Source organism: Panthera onca, chromosome B1 (genome assembly GCF_046562875.1).
Source record: "Panthera onca isolate mPanOnc1 chromosome B1, mPanOnc1 haplotype 2, whole genome shotgun sequence".
NCBI classification, from domain to species: domain Eukaryota; kingdom Metazoa; phylum Chordata; class Mammalia; order Carnivora; family Felidae; genus Panthera; species Panthera onca.
The window spans coordinates 88,021,282-88,040,820 of record NC_138342.1 but is presented as its reverse complement, the minus strand read 5'-3'; the positions used below and the strand labels follow the sequence as shown (position 1 = coordinate 88,040,820).

Sequence of the window (19,539 nt, the reverse complement as noted above, 5' to 3'; positions counted from 1 at the left end):
GCAAACACATAAGTAAAATAATTTGTAACAAAATTATATGTATTTCAATATGCAAATGCTTAGGCACTAATATTAAAGACATATTAAATGGTCATATGTTTGCATCCAAATGTAGAATCACCATGAATTAAGAAGCTACAAATGCAGACTAGAACAGTATATAATATTAGAGTCTGAAATACCATGCACATCTTAAAACAATGCAATAAATACTTTGTGTTATATACAAAATATCATTAGTTTTTAGGCTGACATAATTTTTTAAAAAACAGGATTTGCACTTATACAAATGTCTGATGGGACATTTCAGAGCAATGAAGGACACAGGACAACACTTGATTGTATAAGTCTTTCTTAAAGTGTTGTAGCATGGACAGTATCCCTGGCCCCTATGCACTAAATGGCAGTAATGTTCCTCAATCACTGTAACATCAGAAAACACCCTGGCAATTTAAAAATGGCCTCTATGGGGGCATTGGTGACCCAAAGAGAACATGTGACCCAGGGCGCCTGAGTGGCTCAGTTGGTTAAGCCTTTGACTTCAGCTCAGGTCATGATCTCATGGTTTGTGGGTTCGAGCCTTGCATCAGGCTCTGTGCTGGTGGCTCAGAGCCTGGAGCCTGCTTCGGATTCTGTCTCCCTCTCTCTTCCTCCCCTGCTCACACACTATCACTCCCTCTCTTCTCTCTCTCTCTCTCTCTCAAAAAGAAATAAAGATTTAAAAAAATGCATGGGCCCTGGAAGCTGCCCTTTGCAGCCCTGCCCAGGACCCTCACCCCCTCCACACACCCCCCCCCCCCCCCGCACTAAGTCCTGGCTTGTTCTGTTGTGCAGGCAGGTATGGTATTGATACCCACAGTTCTTTTCTCCAAGATTTGTTCCCAGGGACTCTTCTGATAGTGGGAAATTAGGTAAAACTTGGACACAATGTCACTTCAGAAAACAAAATTTACACTTTGCTGTTCGGCATCCCAAAGGCTGAGCCACCAAGACTGAGGTTACAGAGACTTGTCTGCCACTTGCTCTCTGTCAGGTGATGAGAGGCATCAGACCCTTTGGGAACTTCTTTTTCACTTGGACCAATTCTTTTTCACTTTCTTGATTTAAGGTACCAGAGCTACATCCTAATATTTGAGTTGAACAATCCTTTTGAGAATTTTCATAAAAACATCCTGCTGAGTTATCATACAGGTATGGATCTGGCAGATATGTATTTGTGAAATATGAAGAGAAAAATGATTACCAGTGAACTATTGCCTCATTCAGAAGCCTTCCTATCTACATTAAGAAGCCTTTGAAGTGAGAGCTAAAATTAGTTGCTATTTAATAGCTGTATGTGTGGGAAAATTTTTATATTTCAAAGTAAGTGTTCAGTAACTCATCAGAAAAGGACGTCTGATAATTTAAGCTTTTCTATCAAGCTACTGGAGTTGAGGGTGATGAAGGAGGTGGGTAAAATTGTGTAAAATAAAAATGAGGACATTCACTTAAAAATAAACAATGCACAATTTTCTCAATAATAATAAGGAAGGGTATGTTAGAATTCTCTGGAAGAGCAAAATTGTCGTGGAATGCCCTCAGGTGAACCTACTTCCACCTAATTTAAAATGATTAATGATTTTGCAGACTAGCCTGCAAAAGTGATACGCCCATGCTAAAGCAACAGCAATTTAAGTTAAGAACAAATGTTATAAATACAGCATCTAAAGGTACTAGTGACACTCTAACAGGCACTATTAGTTAGGAAGTTAAAATAAAACATGATATAAAATAACAAAAGAAAAGAAATTATATATTTTCTAAATGTAAATGGCTATACTAAAAATTGTTTCAAAAGTTTTTGAGATGTAAAGTCTCTTGGAATCTTTTTTATTTTATTGATTTTTATTTTTCACAGCACTTTTAGGTTCACGGCAAAACTCAGCAGAAGGTACAGAGGCTTCCCTCATCCCTTCCACCCCACGTAAGTGCACAGTATCCCCCACTATCAATATTCCTCATCAGAGTGGTACATTTGTTACAATCAAACCTACATTGATGCGTTATTGTCACTTAAATTCCTTCATTTACATTGGAATTCACTCTTGGTGCTGTATAATCTATAGATCTTGATGAACGTATGATTGTTCCCGAAATCCAAGTTTGGCTTCCTGTCACTCGAAAAGCCAACACTCAAGAGACAAGATTCCAACACTCAAGATTCCTTTGATCGGAAACGAATATGAGATTTATTCAGGAGGCTGGCCACCTGGGGAGAAGGCAGACTCTTGTCCAAAGGCCAACTCTGAGGTTTCTGCCTGGCTCAGGAGTTTTTAAAGGAGTTTAGGGCAGTTAACATTTCTTGATTACATACAGACTAGATGGTACAGGCTACAGACATTATGTCAGTGTTCGGAGCTTGTATTGATGAGGTTTTGGGGTGATGGTGGGGTGGTTCAGAGCCGACAGCCAAGAAAGAATTCTTGAAGATGTCTTTGGTGCAAAAAAGTGATTTTATTAAAACATGGGGACAGGACCCATGGTTAGGAACAGCTGCACTGGGGTTGTGATGGGTAACTCATTATATACCCTCAGGTTGGGAGGGTGTCAGGGATACAGTAACTCTCTAAGGAATTTTGGAAGCAAGGTTTCCAGGACCTTGAGGGGCTAGTTGTTGCTAGGAAACACCATTTATTACCATTTAATAACACCTCAGTCATGAGATCCTTTAGATGTATATTGAGGGGCCATAAGCTTGGAGTATGATTGCCAGCATATGTCTTAGGGCAGTTGAGATAAAGGAAGTTGACTTACCTGATCCTCAAGTTTGGGATAATGTTAAGCTAAGGTTCTCTTTTGCCCCCAGCAAAGTGTTACCCTTGAGGCAGCTGAGCTCCTAGAGGGAGGTCAGTCTGCTGGTCTCAAGGACTCGTCATTGCGCTATAGGCAGTTAAGAGAATTTAATTTTTCATTTGTCTTAGTTTCCCACATTACCATGGCAAGCACTTCAACTCCTTTTCTTTGTTCTTGGGTAGCCATGAGTGTCTGAGGAATATCGCACAAAGTCCAACTGCTGGGGGGGTGGGGAGTGGGGAGGGGGTGTGTGCCAGCCTGTATTTTGCCCTCAGCTTGCCCCAAGATCCCTCCTCAGTATAAGAAAGTCTGTTCCTTAGTGCCTGGAGGTCTGGTTTCTGTTTCCTGATATGCAGAGGTGTTCTGTTTTTTCTAGGAACTATGAATGATCATAGATACACAAAGAAATGTTAATCAGTCACGCAGGTTAAGGTTGTTTGCTAAGGTTTGAAGACTACTAGGTTGGCTGGAGGGCTGAGTTGGCTCATAATGACATGCATCCATCATTATGGAATCACAGAGAGCAGTTGCACTGCCTTAAAAATCCTCTGTGCTCTACCGGTTCATCCCTCCCTCCAACCCCAACCTCTGGCGACCACTGATCCTTTTATTGTCTCCACAGTTTTGTCTTTTCCAGAATTCGTACAGTTGGAATCATATAGTATGTAGCCTTTTACGATTGGTTTCTTTTACTTAGTAACATGCATTTAAAGTTTCTGCATGTCTCTTCATGGCTTGATAGCTCATTTCCTTTTTGGCACTGTCCTGATGGGCCACAGTTTATTTACCTATTACCTATTGAAGGGCATATTGGTTGCTTCCCAGTTTGGGCAATTATGAATAAAGCTGCTATAAACATCCATCTGTAGGTTGTCATGTGGACATAAGTTTTCAGTTCATTTGATAAATACCAAGCAACATGACTACTGACATGTATAGTAAGACTACGTTCAGTTTTGTAAGAAACCGCCAAATTGTCTTCCAACGTAGCTGTAGCATTTTCTGTTCTTAATAGCAATTAATGAGATTTCCTGTTGCTCCACATCCTGGAAGCAGTTGGTGTTGTCAGTGTTTCGAATGTCAGCTATTCTGAGATAGTGATATCTCATTGTGGATTTAATTTGTATTTCCCCAATGACTAACGATGTAGAGTGTCTTTTCATATGCAAATTTCCATTGCATATCTTCTACAGTGATGTGTCTCTTTGGGGCTTTTCCCTATTTTTCATTTGGTTATTTGTTTTCTCATTTTGAGTTTTGAGTTTTTCGGGTATATTTTGGATACGATTCTTATTAGATATGTGTTTTGTAAAAATTTTCTGCCAATCTGCTTAAGATTTCAACTAAAATTCTCTTTTTTAAAAAAAATGATGAATTAAGCAGAAGTTTTTATTTCCAAGCTCATCAAAGATCATGACAAACACAAATAAAGTATCCTTTTAAAAGTGTCCCAGATTAAATCAAAGGCACATCATCAAAGTAAAACCTACCTGTGACATTAAAAATTCATTTAGGCTGTAGTATTTTCACATTATTTTGTTTTTAATCATTTTTAAAATGTTGCGAAGATCACATTTAAACATCTTTTTAAATACATAATGTAAGGTTTTTTTTTTTCCTTTTTAAAAATTTGTTTAAGTACAACCACAACTATAAAATAGAGGAACTTAAGAAGACAAAGACCAACTCTGCTTCACACACAGGATGGGGCAATCTAATACACAACCCAACATGAATCTTTCCATAACAAGTTTGCTAAGAAATAGCTTCGATGTTTAGTGTTACAAATAAAATAGTCTTCTCATTTAGAAAAATCAGACCATGGGGCGCCTGAGTGGCTCAGTCAGTTAAGCGTCTGACTTTGGCTCAGGTCATGATCTCACAGCTTGTGAGTTCTAGCCCTGAGTTGAGCTCTGTGCTGACAGCTCAGAGCCTGGAGCCTGCTTGGGATTCTGTGTCTGCCTCTCTCTCTCTGCCCCTCCCCCACTCACACTCTGTCTCTCCTTCAAAAATAAATAAACATTTTAAAAAAATAGAAAAATCAGACGTCATTTGATTGATAAAGCCTATTCTTCCCCCTCTTCTATACTTGTTTGTCTTCATGTAGAAACTGTAAATTCACAAGAAATGAACAAGTTTTGATATGCTATAAAAATCTTAAGAACAACAAATTATAAATATTCAATTTTTTAACAAACAAAAATGTTTTCCTTCCCAAAATGTAAACATCCAGTAAATAAAATGAACATAATATTCCAGGCATATAGAAACACCAGTAATTCGCTTATGAAAGAGGTGTATTTGGTGGTAACATTTTTGTTTGTCTTACATATAAAAGAACTTTATTTTATAGAATAAAATGGCCTGAGAAGAACTCAGGCCATTATTACTTAAAGTCTACTCCTTCACCCAGTCTCCTTATCTGAGTGGAAAAATTCATCAATTTTTATAGAATTTTGGCTATAGCACCAGGCCACAGGAAAGGTCTGAAATATCTAAAGTCATTTGGCTGGAGAAAAGTGTTTTCTTGTGACTTGGAGGCAGCTATTCATCACTTTGTGCTTAAAAGCATTCCCTAGTGAACTTCTTCCCTACAGCCTTTAGGATAAAGCACAGGATCTGGGCTCCTGGAAGGCGTTGCTTCCAGATGGAACACCTTAAACTTACAGGGCACCCTTGCAGGCATTCGGCGCACAGGTAACTGTTGAAGCTCTGCAGCTGCCTGTGAGCCCTTGACCCTCTCCACCAGCTTGAGCTGCTCCACCCAGTGTGGAAGGCTGTTCACGCAGGCCCCTGAAGACATGACGGCCGCGCCGGGCTCCGAGGGCCTAAAGTTCTCTTGTAATATCATTTCATTTGGCTTTTAGAGTTGAAATCATTACATATTTTTTCCCTTAGTAATACAAGTAACTTAGTTTAAATACTTGATAAGTAACAGTTCATGGAATATTTTCACAATATTTTGAATGAAATTAGATAGGTAGTAAAGTGGGGGTCGGTCTTCAATTAGTCTGAATTTCTCCTAACAAATTTTGTTTTGCAAAAAGAAGAAAATTAAGATGAGAATTAAATTCAGCTGGGAGAACCAGAAAACAGAAACAAAAAAAGAATATTGGTGGTTTAAATAAGATATTTATTTGTCTCTCATGTAGAAGTCCAGGGATATGTGTTCTAGAGCTAATACGGTAGCTCTGCTCCACAAAGTCCTGTGGGGTACAAACAAGCTCCTTTCAGTTCACAGCTCCATTCCTCAAAGGTGTGACCCTTATCTTCATGGACAAGGGAGCATCCAAGTTCTAAGTAACAGAATGCAAGAAATGATGAAGAGGAAAAGGTAAAGGATGATCTACCTGCCTCCTTATTTTCCCCACCCTAGCTTTATTGAGCTATAATTGATATATAGCATCGTGTAAGTTTAAGGTGTCTAGTGTGACGATTTGATACGTGTATATTGCATATATATATATATATATATATATATGTGTGTGTGTGTGTGTGTGTGTGTGTGTATTGCAAAATGATTACCAAAATAAGCTTAGTTAATAGCTTCATCTCCTGACATAATTATCTTTTTTTGTGTGTGTGGTGCAAACATTTAAGATCTCTTGCTATTCTGTTAGCAGTTTTCAAGTATATAATGATTACTAAGTATAGTCGTCATACTGTACGTTACATCCCTAGAACTTATAATTTGTACCTTTTGACCACCATCTCCCTATTTCCTCCACCTGCTAGTCTCTGGCAGCTACATTCTACTCTTCCTGAGTTTGCTTCACCTCCTTTTTAAAAATATTGCTCATATAAATGAGATCATGAAGTATTTGTCTCTGCCTGGCTTATTTCACTTAGCATAATGCCTTCAAGGTCCATCCATGTTGCCACAAATTTCAGGATTCCCTTCTTTCTCATGACTGAATAATATTGTTATGTATATATGTACACCACATTTTACTGAAGAATGTTCCTAGATATCCCACTGGTGGACTTTAGTTACATGCTCATACCTATTGTAAGGGAAGCTGGAAAGTACAGTTCTTATTTGGAAAAGTAAAAAATTATTTTGTTATAAAAGAAGGGGAGTACTGATGTTGGGGGACTATTAGCCTCTATCACCCACAAACTTATTCAATCACTTTGTAGTATTTCTATTTTGTTCTTTTACCCATTTTTATTTTTATTTATTTGTTTTGTTTTTGAGAGGGAGTGCAAGGGGGGAGGGGTAGAGGGAGAAAGAATATTAAGCAGGCTCCTTGCTCAGCACAGAGCCCAACATGGGACTCAGTCTCACGACCATGAGATCATAACCTGAGTGGAAATCAAGAATCTGTTGCTTAACTGACTGAGCCACCCACGTGCCCCTCTTTTACTCATTGTTAAAATTGTTTATTTTCTTATTTTTAAGAGTTCTTTGTGTGTGTGTGTGTATGTATTAAACCACTTTTTTACAAAATTTATTTATTTATTTATTTATTTATTTATTTATTTAGAGAGCATGTGTAGGGGAGGGACAGAGAGAGAGAGCATGTGTAGGGGAGGAACAGAGAGAGAGAGAGAGAGAGAGAGGAGAGAGGAGAGAGAGAGAGAGAGAGAGAGAATATCCCAAGCAGGCTCCACACTGTCAGCGCAGAGCCCAATGCAGGGCTTGAACTCACCAACCACGAGATAATGACCTGAGCTGAAACCAAGAGTCGGATGCTTAACATACTGAGCCACCCAAGGGCCCCTGTCATATTTTGATTGGCTCGCAAGCACGAGCAATGGCAACTAGTACATTTTTAAATCTGTTTATTTACCTGTTATAGGTAAGGATAATAATGAATTTGAGAGACATATGCTGTTTTTACAAAATATCACACATAAATGACTACTCCACAAGTCCAAAATTCTTTTATTTCCCATTAGGATAATTCAGCATTTCAGAAAATGACAACTCTATCCAAGTTAGACTTTGTATTACACTTACCAATGCTAAAAGCAAAAACAGAACTGGGATCACTATCTCATTTTTGTCTAGCTCCAACTCCTATCTCTAGCACAGTTTCACAGCTGTGGAAAACACTGGTTTTGTACCATCTTTAACGAAAGTCTTTCACTTTAGTTGTCAGCCTTCTTAGGGATGGCCTTAGCTGCTTTGCCCATGTCATACCCTTTCCAGGGAAGCCCATATCCAATTACTGGAGTATAAAGGCCCAGTGATTTTGGTTATACTCTGACAATTCTAACTGGAGCTACTTAAGCTCCAGAATATTCTGTGGGGTTTAATCTTATTCTGAGAATCTATAGATCATTAGAAAATAGCCCACAATTTTGTCTCAGTGGGGTTTGTCTTGTTGAAACATCTGAACTTCAAAAGTTAATAGAACAGTTAAGCTTTTTTTTCTACATGAGGAAACAATAAAATTATACAGCCACTGTGATGTATGCACAAAAGAAACTCCCCGCCCCGACCTTTTACGGGAGAGCCCGCCCTACAGATTAGCTTAAGGAAGCTGACACATTACAAAGCCACCACTGTTGACAAAAACATTTTATGATCTACAATCTAAGTAGAGAATCTAAATGGTTATTAACAATATCTTCTAGAGATCCTTTCTGGAAATTGGGTAGACCAGTCTTGTAATTTTAACTGTCCTGAAATAATTCTTGTGATATTGAAAGAACTCAGGTGCTCAGTAGCAAAGAATGTGAACTCAGTTCACAGTTGCAGTAGAAATATGTAGAATTCCCACAGACCTTTCCAAGGAAGTTGGACTGTTGGGAAAGAAAATGACATTTGTGGCAGACTGAAGTTTGTCCTCCATTATTCATTTTTCCCTTCGTCTGTAGTAGTATGGCTCCTACTTTGTATCTAGGCCTCTGATGACCCAGAAAAAAGGCTCCTAGTTTATAGTTAGTTGTGGCCCATAGACTAAGTGCTGCTCAATGCAATGCAAGTAAAAGTAGTATATATAGTTTCTGGGATGTGTTCTTAGGGGAAGGGGCACACCCTTCTTTTTGTTTTTGTTTTTTTTCCTCCTTTCTTACTAGGTGAAATGAAGATGTGATGGCTGGAGCTGTAGTAGTCATTTTAAACTATTAGGGTGACCTTAGCAATGGAAATCAAACACAGAAGAGCAACGGAATAGAAGTAACTTGGGTCTCTAATATGGGAGAGCTCTGTTTCACCTACCTCCAGACATTTATGTTGATCAAAATCCCGACCACCATCTAGATATAAGTATTATTCTCTCTCTATAAAGTTACATGACAGCTATAGAGCCATCTTGGTAACATTTCTGCCTACAGAATTTTGTAAGTAAAGGTTTGTTTCAGCCAATTTTTTAAAAATCTTGTCTATCTTGTTAACATCGAGAACCAGGGGATGTACTTGTAGCTATAGAACAGAGGGAAAAAAAACTAGTTTAGACTGGAATCAGATCCATAATCATGACTTAATCAATGTAACTTAATTAACAATCTGTGCAAAGATGTTTGTCTTGTAAGAGGCGTGATTTTAAGTTAGAATTATATTTTTCATGAATTTATGTATTCATTTAGCACAGGAACAGTTCACTTAGAAGCCAATTTTTATTACAGTGCTTTAAGAGATGATTTTAAAAATGCCTTCTCTTTTCATTAAAACCATTTCACTTAGTTTTCACAAAGATCTTAAATGCATTTTTTTGCCTCTTTCTGTAAAACTGCTACTCTTTTTGCTTTCACTTTTAACTGAATAACAGATATTTAACATTAAGTTTTAATTTCTAATGAAAAAAACTTTTTTAATTCTTTCTTCTGGATTCTCTCTTTGATTTGTGAGAATTGAACTTTATATTGACAAGGAGGACATTGATGATCTTAAGAAGGTGGAGGAAGCTCATCTGAATTGAGATGGGGAAAGAATGTGGAGATACCACTTAGCAACAACTGTTTTCACAAGTTTTTCTGGAAAGTGAATAACTAGAATTTCATATGCTAATAGAAAAATTTGGTAAAAAGGGACTTCCAGGAGCAATTTGCCGCCACGACAAAGGAGCCATTATTTTATGCAGGGCATGCTGCCACAACCAGCAAGGATACTAAATCTTAATTCCTAAGTGTTTAGCACATTAACAATCCAGTGGGTTGGTCAGGGTGAAATATGTTTACAAAGACCTGGGTACAGTACCAAGTGCCACTGTAGAAGTGAAAATATAGGAAAAAGAAAGGCTAAATCACCTTTAGTTTGGTTAAATAGGAAAGGCTTCATGCAGGAGATAGCATTGATGATACAAACATCTTTGCACAGAAGAAGTTAATGTTATTTTTTTTGCTCTAGAAGTCAGTGTCAAGGTCAAATCTTCACAAGGAGGTCTGATCATTCTTACGATGTTTTTGTGTGTGTGATGCTTGTCTCCTACATTGGACAGGATGCCTGGCACATAATTATCACTCAATATATCATTATAATAAAGATAATATTATGACAGTAAATATTGACTGGATTGGTGAAGGCACGAAAGCATATACACATTAATAAGTGACCATGAGCTCCTCAGGGGTGCTGGACGCTGTCTTGTTTACCTTTGAACCCTGACCTCACTGCTCATATACAGTGTACCTTAGTGCAATTTGCTGGGCACTCCCATTTCTCCCGTTTCTCCAAACAGAGATTGGCTGGGTGGGGGATCCAGATCCAGACCCGGGGCCAGAGTGTTGACTCCGGCCAGTAGGGGACGCCGGCGCGAGGCTCTTCCAGGACCCCAGCACCGCCCAGCGCAGAGCCGGACCGCCGTCTACGCCATGCGCGTGCTGCTGCCGCTCCTGCGCACGGGTTGGGGCTGGCGCGCGTGGGCCCCAGCTGCTGCCCGCTTGCCCCCGGTTACGAGTACAGGGCCCGGGCCGCACCGCGCCATGGCCCTCTACCGCACGGAGGAGCGCGGCCAGCCCTACACCCCCGATTACCGCCTCTTCTTCAGTAAGTAGCTCGCGGGGACTCCCGCGGACGGCGCGCCTAGAGGAGGCTCGGGCTGGAGCCTGTATGGTCCGCGCGGCCTCCTCCCTCCTTCCTTTGGGTGGCCGAGCGGCCCAGGCCGCCTGCCCGCACGCGGGGGCCCGCGCAGAGCCACGGAGCAGCCAGCGAAGGGGACGGTGAACCCAACCCCCAAATGAGGAGCGCAGAGACGCAGCGCAGCCGGCGGCGCAGCGCCGAGTCGCCCTGGGCGCGGCCAACCGCCCTCTCCGAGCCGGGCGCGGAGCGCGCAGGGGCGCCCGCGGTACCCCGCTGCGGCCGCGCAGCCTTAGGCGAGTCCCTGCCGCCATTCCGGGCTCAACGTAATTTAGTCGTGGGAGGGAAACGCAGAATCCGCCCTCTGGACGGCTTTCTCGGGCGCGTAATCAAGCTCCTCCTCCCGGGGAGGGCCGCCTGCAGTTGGAGAGGCAGGCAGAACTTTGGAAGTGTCTCGTCCCGTGGGTCTTTTTCTGGGGCGACTCTGGCCAAGGATCTTGTCTCAGAAGCATGAATTAATACTCACAGGTTGGCACTTTGAATGCTGTGCTGCGTCAAGAGCCTAGTGGGCCTCAGGGTAGCCAGTGTCCTCCTCACATTGAACAAGCCCCAGAGGGCGACACGAATTGCGGGGCGCTGAGCTGGCCGGCCAAGTCGGAAAATGACCCCGGTTCCCGTTATTCTCATTTTTCTTTGCAGCCCCACGTTGCACCGTGTAGGTTAGCAATAACGTGAAAATAGCGAGGTTGGTCGAGTTGCTTTCATGCCTCATTGATTTCAGAGCCCTAAGGGTAGGAGTACTCTTTCTGTGAAGTCGGCCTTGCCTGACCGCCCATCTCGTAGGAGTACCAGCTTTGGAGGCTTTCAGATTTAAGCCCGAATCCTGGATTTTTCAGCTCTTGGCTCTGTGACCTCTGATGAGTTTCTGACTTTGCTACGCCTTGTTTTTTGTCTTATCTGTGAAACAGGACTGTAAAGATTACATGGTGAAGTGTATGTAGTGATTAGTCAGAGTGTATAGAATATAAATTATTATTAATAATACTTGTCTCATTGATACATGTAATTTATAAAATGTTTACACGTATCCTTAACTGAACTTAGCGTCGAAGGGTATTTTATGGAAAAGGAAACTGAATTTGTATACTCTTAGGATTATGATGCAACTGATAGTGAAATACCCATATTCTTCAAAATTGGTTGCTTTTTTCCTCGTTGGTACATATTTTTTTTTACATCCTTGTTTAGTCAAGACTGATCAGGTGGAGAGGAACCCTTAACAAGAAGTCCCAAGTTTCTGAATGGATGTGTTCCCAAAGGTTATGTATGATGTGATGACTTTGGGCACCGTTTTCTATTGAAAGAGTGTTATGAAATGGCATTTAGGTTTTTGAGTAGATAAAAGCTTGTCTAACATACATGGCATGGTAAAATTATTCTAGATTTGCAAGAAGTACAGTTAATAGTAGACCAAAAACGTCAGTATGTATTTATGAAGTGTGCTAGACACTGTTAGACATGGCACTGGGGAGATTTTCATTACGGGCCCTGCTTTCATGAGAGTCATAATACCAATATATTACATTATTATATTATATAGTAATTAAGGAAAATATAAAGACACTGAAAAATATTTTACTTGCATGTTGGCTGAGAAAAAATATCTTGAGGAGCCTAGAGTATATGACATAGTTGACTGACTCCTGGCTTTGGAATAGAGAGTCCTTAATCCTGACTTTGCGGTATGAGCTCTCACTTCCTGTTATTTGGGCAGGTGATTGCTTCATTTCATACAGGGCCAGTGTCTTTAGTTGTAAAATAATGCAGTTGACCTAGCGTTTGATCTTCAAGGTCCTTGTTGGTGCTGCCATTCATTGATTGAAGGTGTTGGATCAATATTAGATATTCTGACATTCTCTCTTGGACAGGGCCTCTATTAGGCCATCTCCAGGGCGGAATTGGCCACTCACCATGGTTGGTTTCTCTAGCTACAAGTGTATTTCAGACTCATGAGTTGTCCTTAACTAGAACGCCAGAGATATCTTTTTTACCCAGTTAGGATAAATGACAGAAAACAAGAAAAAAGGTTTCCTGAGGTAAATGTGCAAGAATTGGAAGGAAGGGTGGTTTGGGGGAGGGGCCAGGTGGTGAGGTTGTAATTGGAAGGTTATGTGGGGTTAAACAGTTCCTGAACCAAAACACCAGATGGCATCCTTGGCCCAGGACTGTGTACTGCTTGCTGGCAGGGGTAGGAAAAGTGAAAGGAAACCCCTTCAGTGTGAGGGAGTACGAGGAAAACAGTGAACACATTGCTCCTTTTAAGGATGGTCTCAGATTGGGTATTTTGAACTCTGGCAGTGTCTATATGCAGTAGTAGAGTGTAGTTGTACGTGACTTCAAAGAAAAATATGAGGGGCGCCTGGGTGGCTCATTCTGTTAAGCGTCTTACTTCGGCTCAGGTCATGATCTCGTGGTTCGTGGGTTCAAGCCCCATGTCAGACTATGAGCTGACAGCTCAGAACTTGGAGCCTGCTTGGGATTCTGTGTCTCCCTCTCTCTCTCTCTGCCCCTCCCCAACTCATGCTCTGTCTCTCTCTCTCAAAAAAAAAAAAAAAAAAGCATTAAAAAAAATAAACACTTGGCTGAAAAGTGTTATTCAGCATTATTACAGTGGAATCATTTCCCACATTTCCAAATATATCCCAATTCCCTGAAATACTACTGCATTGGGAGGTAGACCATTTTTGAGCTTCATATCTGCAAATGCTTTCTCTTTACTGCTATTCAGAAGAATCAGAATAAATGATAACTTTAATACTTTCTTTGTTTTTTCCTTTTTAATTAGTGTGGACTTTTTAGAAACAGTAGTGAAGTGAGACAGAATGATGTAGAGGAAAAGGGATCTTGCAGGGAATCACCAGGCCCCTTTGGTGCCAGCCCTGTCCCTTTATTAACTTTCTGTGTGGCCTTGAGTGAGTCATTTAACTTATCTGTAATTCATTTTTTTAAACTATAGAAAGAGGAAATTGGACTAGATGATCATTTCCCAAACTGTGCCGAGTTGAGCACAGATGTACCATAGTTTATTATTAGGTTTCTTTAAACAGAGGGCTTCATGGTTTAATAAATGAGCAGAACACTTCCCATTTTATCACCATCTTGGAGAGTCACAGTGTGCGTATTAAAGTTCTGGGAAGTTCTGATGTGAAGTAACTTGTCCTAAAATTTTGACTCCTAGAGCCCTTATTTCTCATCACATTTGTTAATATCATAGTGACTCCAGAGTTTTATGGAATTAAGTTGGGGAAGCACTGGGTGAGATGATTTCTGAAACTTCCCAAAGCATGTGTGTATCAAAGAAACAATTCTACACTAATAGGCATGTCTTAATGGTCTTGGGCCTCAGCTCAATTTCTCCATCAGCAAAATGGGGATAATGCTAATAATATTATAGAACTGCTGTGGTAGTTAAATGTGTAAATATGATCAGTGTCGCACACATGGCATATGGTAAATATTTAACTTATGTTATTTCCTTTTTTTTTTTTTTTGAGTTCAAGATATAAGACCAAAATTCTTGTCATAATCTGTGAAGGGTGAAAACAACAGGATGCGGATAAAATTGAATCTTTTGAATATGTCTCGATGTATTAATTCCTAGGCCTCAGTTTTAATGGATACTGCCCTGCAGTCTTTTGAATTAATTGTGAAATCATGATGAAGTTAGACTTGTTTATATGGGACCAAAGATAAGCACTGCATGTCAATGTTCCTTTGATAGTCTGTATGTTTTTGTTTTGCTAATAACTTGAAAATTCAATATTTCAGGTTTTTTACATTTTCTCAAAAGATGAGTAGAAGCTATGCTTTTCATAGTTTGCACTTTTGTTACTATGGGATAGTAGGGAGCAAGTGACTGGTTTATTTAGAGAAACAATGCTGTAGGTAATTCACATTGCTTTATTTAGCATGAGAATGAATCATGCAGTTCTTTAACAATGAATGAATTTATTTTATCATTTATAGTAACTATGTGCTTAAGTTAAAATTACTACTGGTTTTCTTTTAAGTACATCATTTGAGTGGTAGGTGATAGAATCTGCAGTTGAATGTACCATACATTTGAACTTACTAAAATTTTCTGTGAATAATCCACACAATGTGTGTTTGAGTCTTAAATATATGAGTTTTGTAACCTTTTTTTTTAAGTTGGCTCATACCATGGAATTTGAATTCTGTGTAGAACATGTAGAACATTATGGTTATTGTGTGAATATTGAAGAATTATTTGTACTTGGTATTCTTCATTGTTAAAGCTTCCAGTAAGTCTCTAGAAATGCTTTTAGTAATAATATGTAATAGTTTGTTGGTACTTGGCATCCATGTAGCTATTTTGTATATGTACATGTAACCAAATACCGGTTTTGCATTCCATTCCATTTTCTCATTTACTAATACCATTAATAAACTTACTAATACCATTAATAAACTTTGATCCTGATACAACTTGGTGTTATGAGAGAAAAACATAGGTAATTTACAAAATAATAGAATAAAATCTCAATTCAGTCTAGTTGAAGGGAAAGTTTTGACATTGGCGATGTCAAGTGTATGTATATTGATGGGCCTGAAAGAATTCATTAGTTTATGCTCAGGGATGCTGTCTGATTTTTGACAAAGTGAAATATCAAGACAGGATGGTAGGGTGACTACAGTTGTTTGTTGGATTTTCCCTCTAATAAATTTCCTATTGAATTGATAGTAAGTGAATAAAAAAGGATAACCCTAAAACAACAAATAAGAAGGACTCATCAGAGCGGGAGATTTCAAAATATTTATGGAACATGAAAAATAGATGTAACTGTGGTTATTGATGAAACAGCATGTGTGAAATCCCAGCTTAAGTATATGTGTCAAGGGTCTGTAGTTTAAGAAGAAGCCAGGCTCCTTGCAGAACCTCAGAGTGGTTGTGGGTGGGATGTGGCACTTATCGAGGGGTCGATATAAGTTTTATTATGGAATAGCACACAGATGCTTACCATGCAGGTTTAGGACTTGTGGGATTGGCTGGCTTCCTCTACAGAAATTGAAGAAAGTGTTTGGAGGGAAGTAGAACAACCTGATGGTATTGCCCCAGCAGAGCCTTCTACATTCTAGCACTTAGGCTCCTACCGACCCCAACCAACACTTCTGACAAGTGTCAGAAGGAATGGAGGGGTAATTACAAAGGGATAGATAACAGAAGAGATCTAAGAATTTAAGGACCTAAGCATTTCTAGTCCCAGACGCATTATAAAATCTCAGAAAACTGAGGCTTTTATAAAGAAGATTCTGAAAGTCCTGGGGCTGGGGACAGAGGAGGGAGGGAGAACAGGTCACCTGCAAAGGAATGATAATCAAACTGGTATGTGACTTACCAGCATAAATGAATGCTTAAAGACTGGAGTAGTGCCTTAAAAATTCTGAGAGAGAAGAATTTTCCCCCTACAATTTATCCAGACAACATTAATCTAGACTGAAGACCAAATAAAGATATTTCAGACATTTAAGGACTTGGGAAATTTACCTTGTATGCATCCTTTCTTACAGAACACAAATTAGGGATAAGCTCCAGCAAAACAAGTAAGTAAACCAAAAAAGATGGATGAGTGCATGGGGTCCAGAAAACAGAGCTGAGCTGGAGACCAAAGAAGCAAAATCTTAGGGTGCCAAAAAAGCATTCAGTCCGTGTTGCACCAAGAGGATAGCGATTTCAAAGGGAACTGTGTAAAGAGAGAATTCCATAGTCTCTGTGGAATCTGTGAGGCATTTGAATAATTTATAGATATGATTATGACTGACAATGGGAGAAACATAATTAGAAGCACAAGTCAAAATAGAAGCCAAACAGGAAAGGAAATTTAACTGTAACACTATACTTGGCCAAAAATCAGCACATAGACAATGCTTCTCAAACTTACTTCAGTGTAAGAATTATTTGTGGGTGCTTGCTAAAAATCTAGATATCCAGATCTCTTCTTAAGATTCTGATTCCCCGGGGGCCGCCTGGTTGGCTCAGTCGGTTAAGCGTTCGACTTCAGCTCAGGTCATGATCTAACGGTCTATGAGTTCCATCCCCGCGTCGGGCTCTGTGCTGTCAGTTCAGAGCCTGGAGCCTTCTTTAGATTCTGTCTCCCTCTCTCTCTCTGCCCCTCCCCCACTCACGCTCTGTCTCTCAAAATATGAATAAACGTTAAAAAAAAAAAAAGATTCTGATTCCCGGGTCTCCTGGGTGGCTCAGTCAGTTAAGCCTCTGACTTCAGCTCAGGTCATGATCTCACAGTACGTGGATTCAAGCTGCTCCGCATCTGGCACTGTGTTGACGGCTCAGAGCCTGGAGCCTGCTTTGGATTCTGTGTCTCCCTCTCTCTCTGCCCGCCCCTTGCTTGCTCTCTGTCTTTCTCTCTCTCAAAAGAAATAAATAAAACATTAAAAATTTTTTTGAAAAAAGATTCTGGTTCCCTAGGTATGGGGGGTCCAAAGACTTTTTTTTTTTTTAAACAAGCACTCCCAAGTTTTTCCTATGATTAGAAAAATTTTGGAAATACACTAATAGGAAAAGCACAGAAAATTCAGTGTGATTGTAGAACATTTACCACCTTGAAATGAAGAAAAAATGAAAATGCAGAAGATAGAAATTAGGAGAGAGAAAGAAGAATGAGGAGAATGAGGTAAAAAGCCAGTTAGTAGGGTCAAGAAATACTGTGTTTGGTGGAACATTGGAATCAAGCTATAGTGTGTTAAGATTGGTCAGTAGAGAATTTAAGAGGAATACGTTGGGGTCAAATGAAACAAAATTTTCTCTTAGCATTGGAAACAGTAGATAATCTCTAAAATTGGTAAAGTAAAAAATTATCATACAAATATATTATTTGGGGAGATGTAGATAATCACTAGACCTAAGGTAAGTTAAAGAGGTGAAAGTAGGTTGTTCTAAAAGTGGATCTGAATTAGAGAGAGGTGGGTACTGATGTCATTTTTTTTTTAATTTTAATTTTTTTATGTTTATTCATTTTTTGAAAGACAGAGACAGAGCACAAGCAGGGGTGGGGTGGAGAGAGAGGGGGACACAGAATCGGAAGCAGGCTCCAGGTTCTGAGCTGTCAGCACAGAGCCTGACGCGGGGCTCGAACTCACAAACCGCGAGATCATGACCCGAGCTGAAGTCCGATGCTCAACCGACTGAGCCACCCGGCGCCCCCTGATGTCATTTTTTTAACGATGTACATGCATTGCTTTGTTTAAACAACAAAATAGGTATTTAAAAGGCAAACTGATAGCAACAACTTGGTTTTAAATCTAAAGAAACAACCAGTCTGAACTTCATATAATGAAGTTCTCACTCAAGATTTATTACTAATTTATTATTCTGAGGCTCTGAGAAAGGGCTGTCTGTACTGTGCCTCAGTTCTGTTACCTTTACAAAGTGCCATACATTGCCACAGTGCTTGCTGCATATACCACATCTCTCTATGGCGCGTATGTATAATATAGATTACCCTTTTTGTTGTATAGAGAGGATCAGGATAGATTTTACCTATCTTTAAGTCTACTTTTAGGGGCTCCTGGGTGGCTCAGTCAGTTGAGCTTCTGACTTCGGCTCAGGTCATGGGTTTGAGGCTTGCATCGGGCTCTGTGCTGACAGCTCAGAACCTGGAGCCTGCTTTAGGTGTCTCCCTCTCTCTCTCTGCCTCTTCTCCACTTTGCTCTCTTGCCCTCTCAAAAATAAATAAATAAGCTTAAAAAAAAATAAATCTACCTTTAGAGATTCTTCATACTCTTTATATGGAGCATACTAACATAGCACTGACCTTAGAAAACTTTTAATGGGTTCTCGTTCCTTTGTGCATTAGGTCAGTGATTAGCTTTCTGATAATGATGCCAAGAGGACCTTTGTCTTTGCACTTACTGGATAATGCTTATGTAGATGATTTAGTGCATTCCCTTTCTTGGCTGTGGATATAGCTCACTTTTAGCACGTTTGTATTCCAGCATCTAGTACATTACCTTTTACGTACAAATTGTACATTGCTCAATTGAAAAAATTGAGAAAATTAAGTTTCAGAGAAATTGAGTGACTTTATCAAGCTCACTAACTAGAAGTCAGGATCTTGATCTCTGTATTCATTGCTCTGTGTGAATTTACTGGTGTATTGCTCATCAAAGCATTATCATTATCTGACATTTAAAGCCATATTTTATTTTTATTTTAGTGTGTGTAATTCTTTTATTCTTTTTTCTTCATTAGTACATTTTTATTTATACTGTTTCGTGATCCAAATGGCTTCCAGTAGGTATGGTTATCTGAGACCACTCATTCACTAATAACTCTTTTTACGTTCCAAGATGCCAATTAGATACCACTTAAACATATGTATTGGCATTACCATAGTGTTTGAATATGATGTTTGTTTTTAAAAGTTTATTTTTTTTTAATTTTTAATGCTTATTTTTGAGAGAGAGAGAGAGAGAGAGAGAGAATGAGTGGGAGAGGGGTAAAGAGAGAGGGAAATAGAATCCAAAGCAGGCTCTAGGCTCTGAGCTGTCAGCACAGAGCCTGATGTGAGGCTTGAACTCACAAGCTGTGAGATCATAACCTGAGCTGAAGTCGGATGCTTAACCAACTGACCCATCCAGGCATCCGTATTTTTTTATTTTTTGACAGCACACACGTGTGCTTGTGCAGGAGAGGGACAGAGAGA

The 19,539-nt window shown here is 39.7% G+C and overlaps 1 protein-coding gene and 1 pseudogene across 1 annotated transcript in view; one reads left to right on the top strand and one right to left on the bottom strand.

Moving 5' to 3' along the window:
* Positions 1–5,315: 5,315 nt before the first annotated feature.
* Positions 5,316–5,635, bottom strand: LOC132693279 (guanine nucleotide-binding protein G(I)/G(S)/G(O) subunit gamma-10 pseudogene; annotated as a pseudogene).
* A 4,843-nt stretch (positions 5,636–10,478) lies between these two features.
* PPA2 (inorganic pyrophosphatase 2) overlaps positions 10,479–19,539 on the top strand; it is an 88,210-nt gene continuing 79,149 nt past the window's right edge. The window contains exon 1 of the mRNA XM_060654507.3: positions 10,479–10,768. Within this exon, the coding sequence (XP_060510490.1) occupies positions 10,594–10,768 (175 nt within the window). The 5' untranslated portion in view covers positions 10,479–10,593. The remainder of the gene's footprint in view (positions 10,769–19,539) is intronic.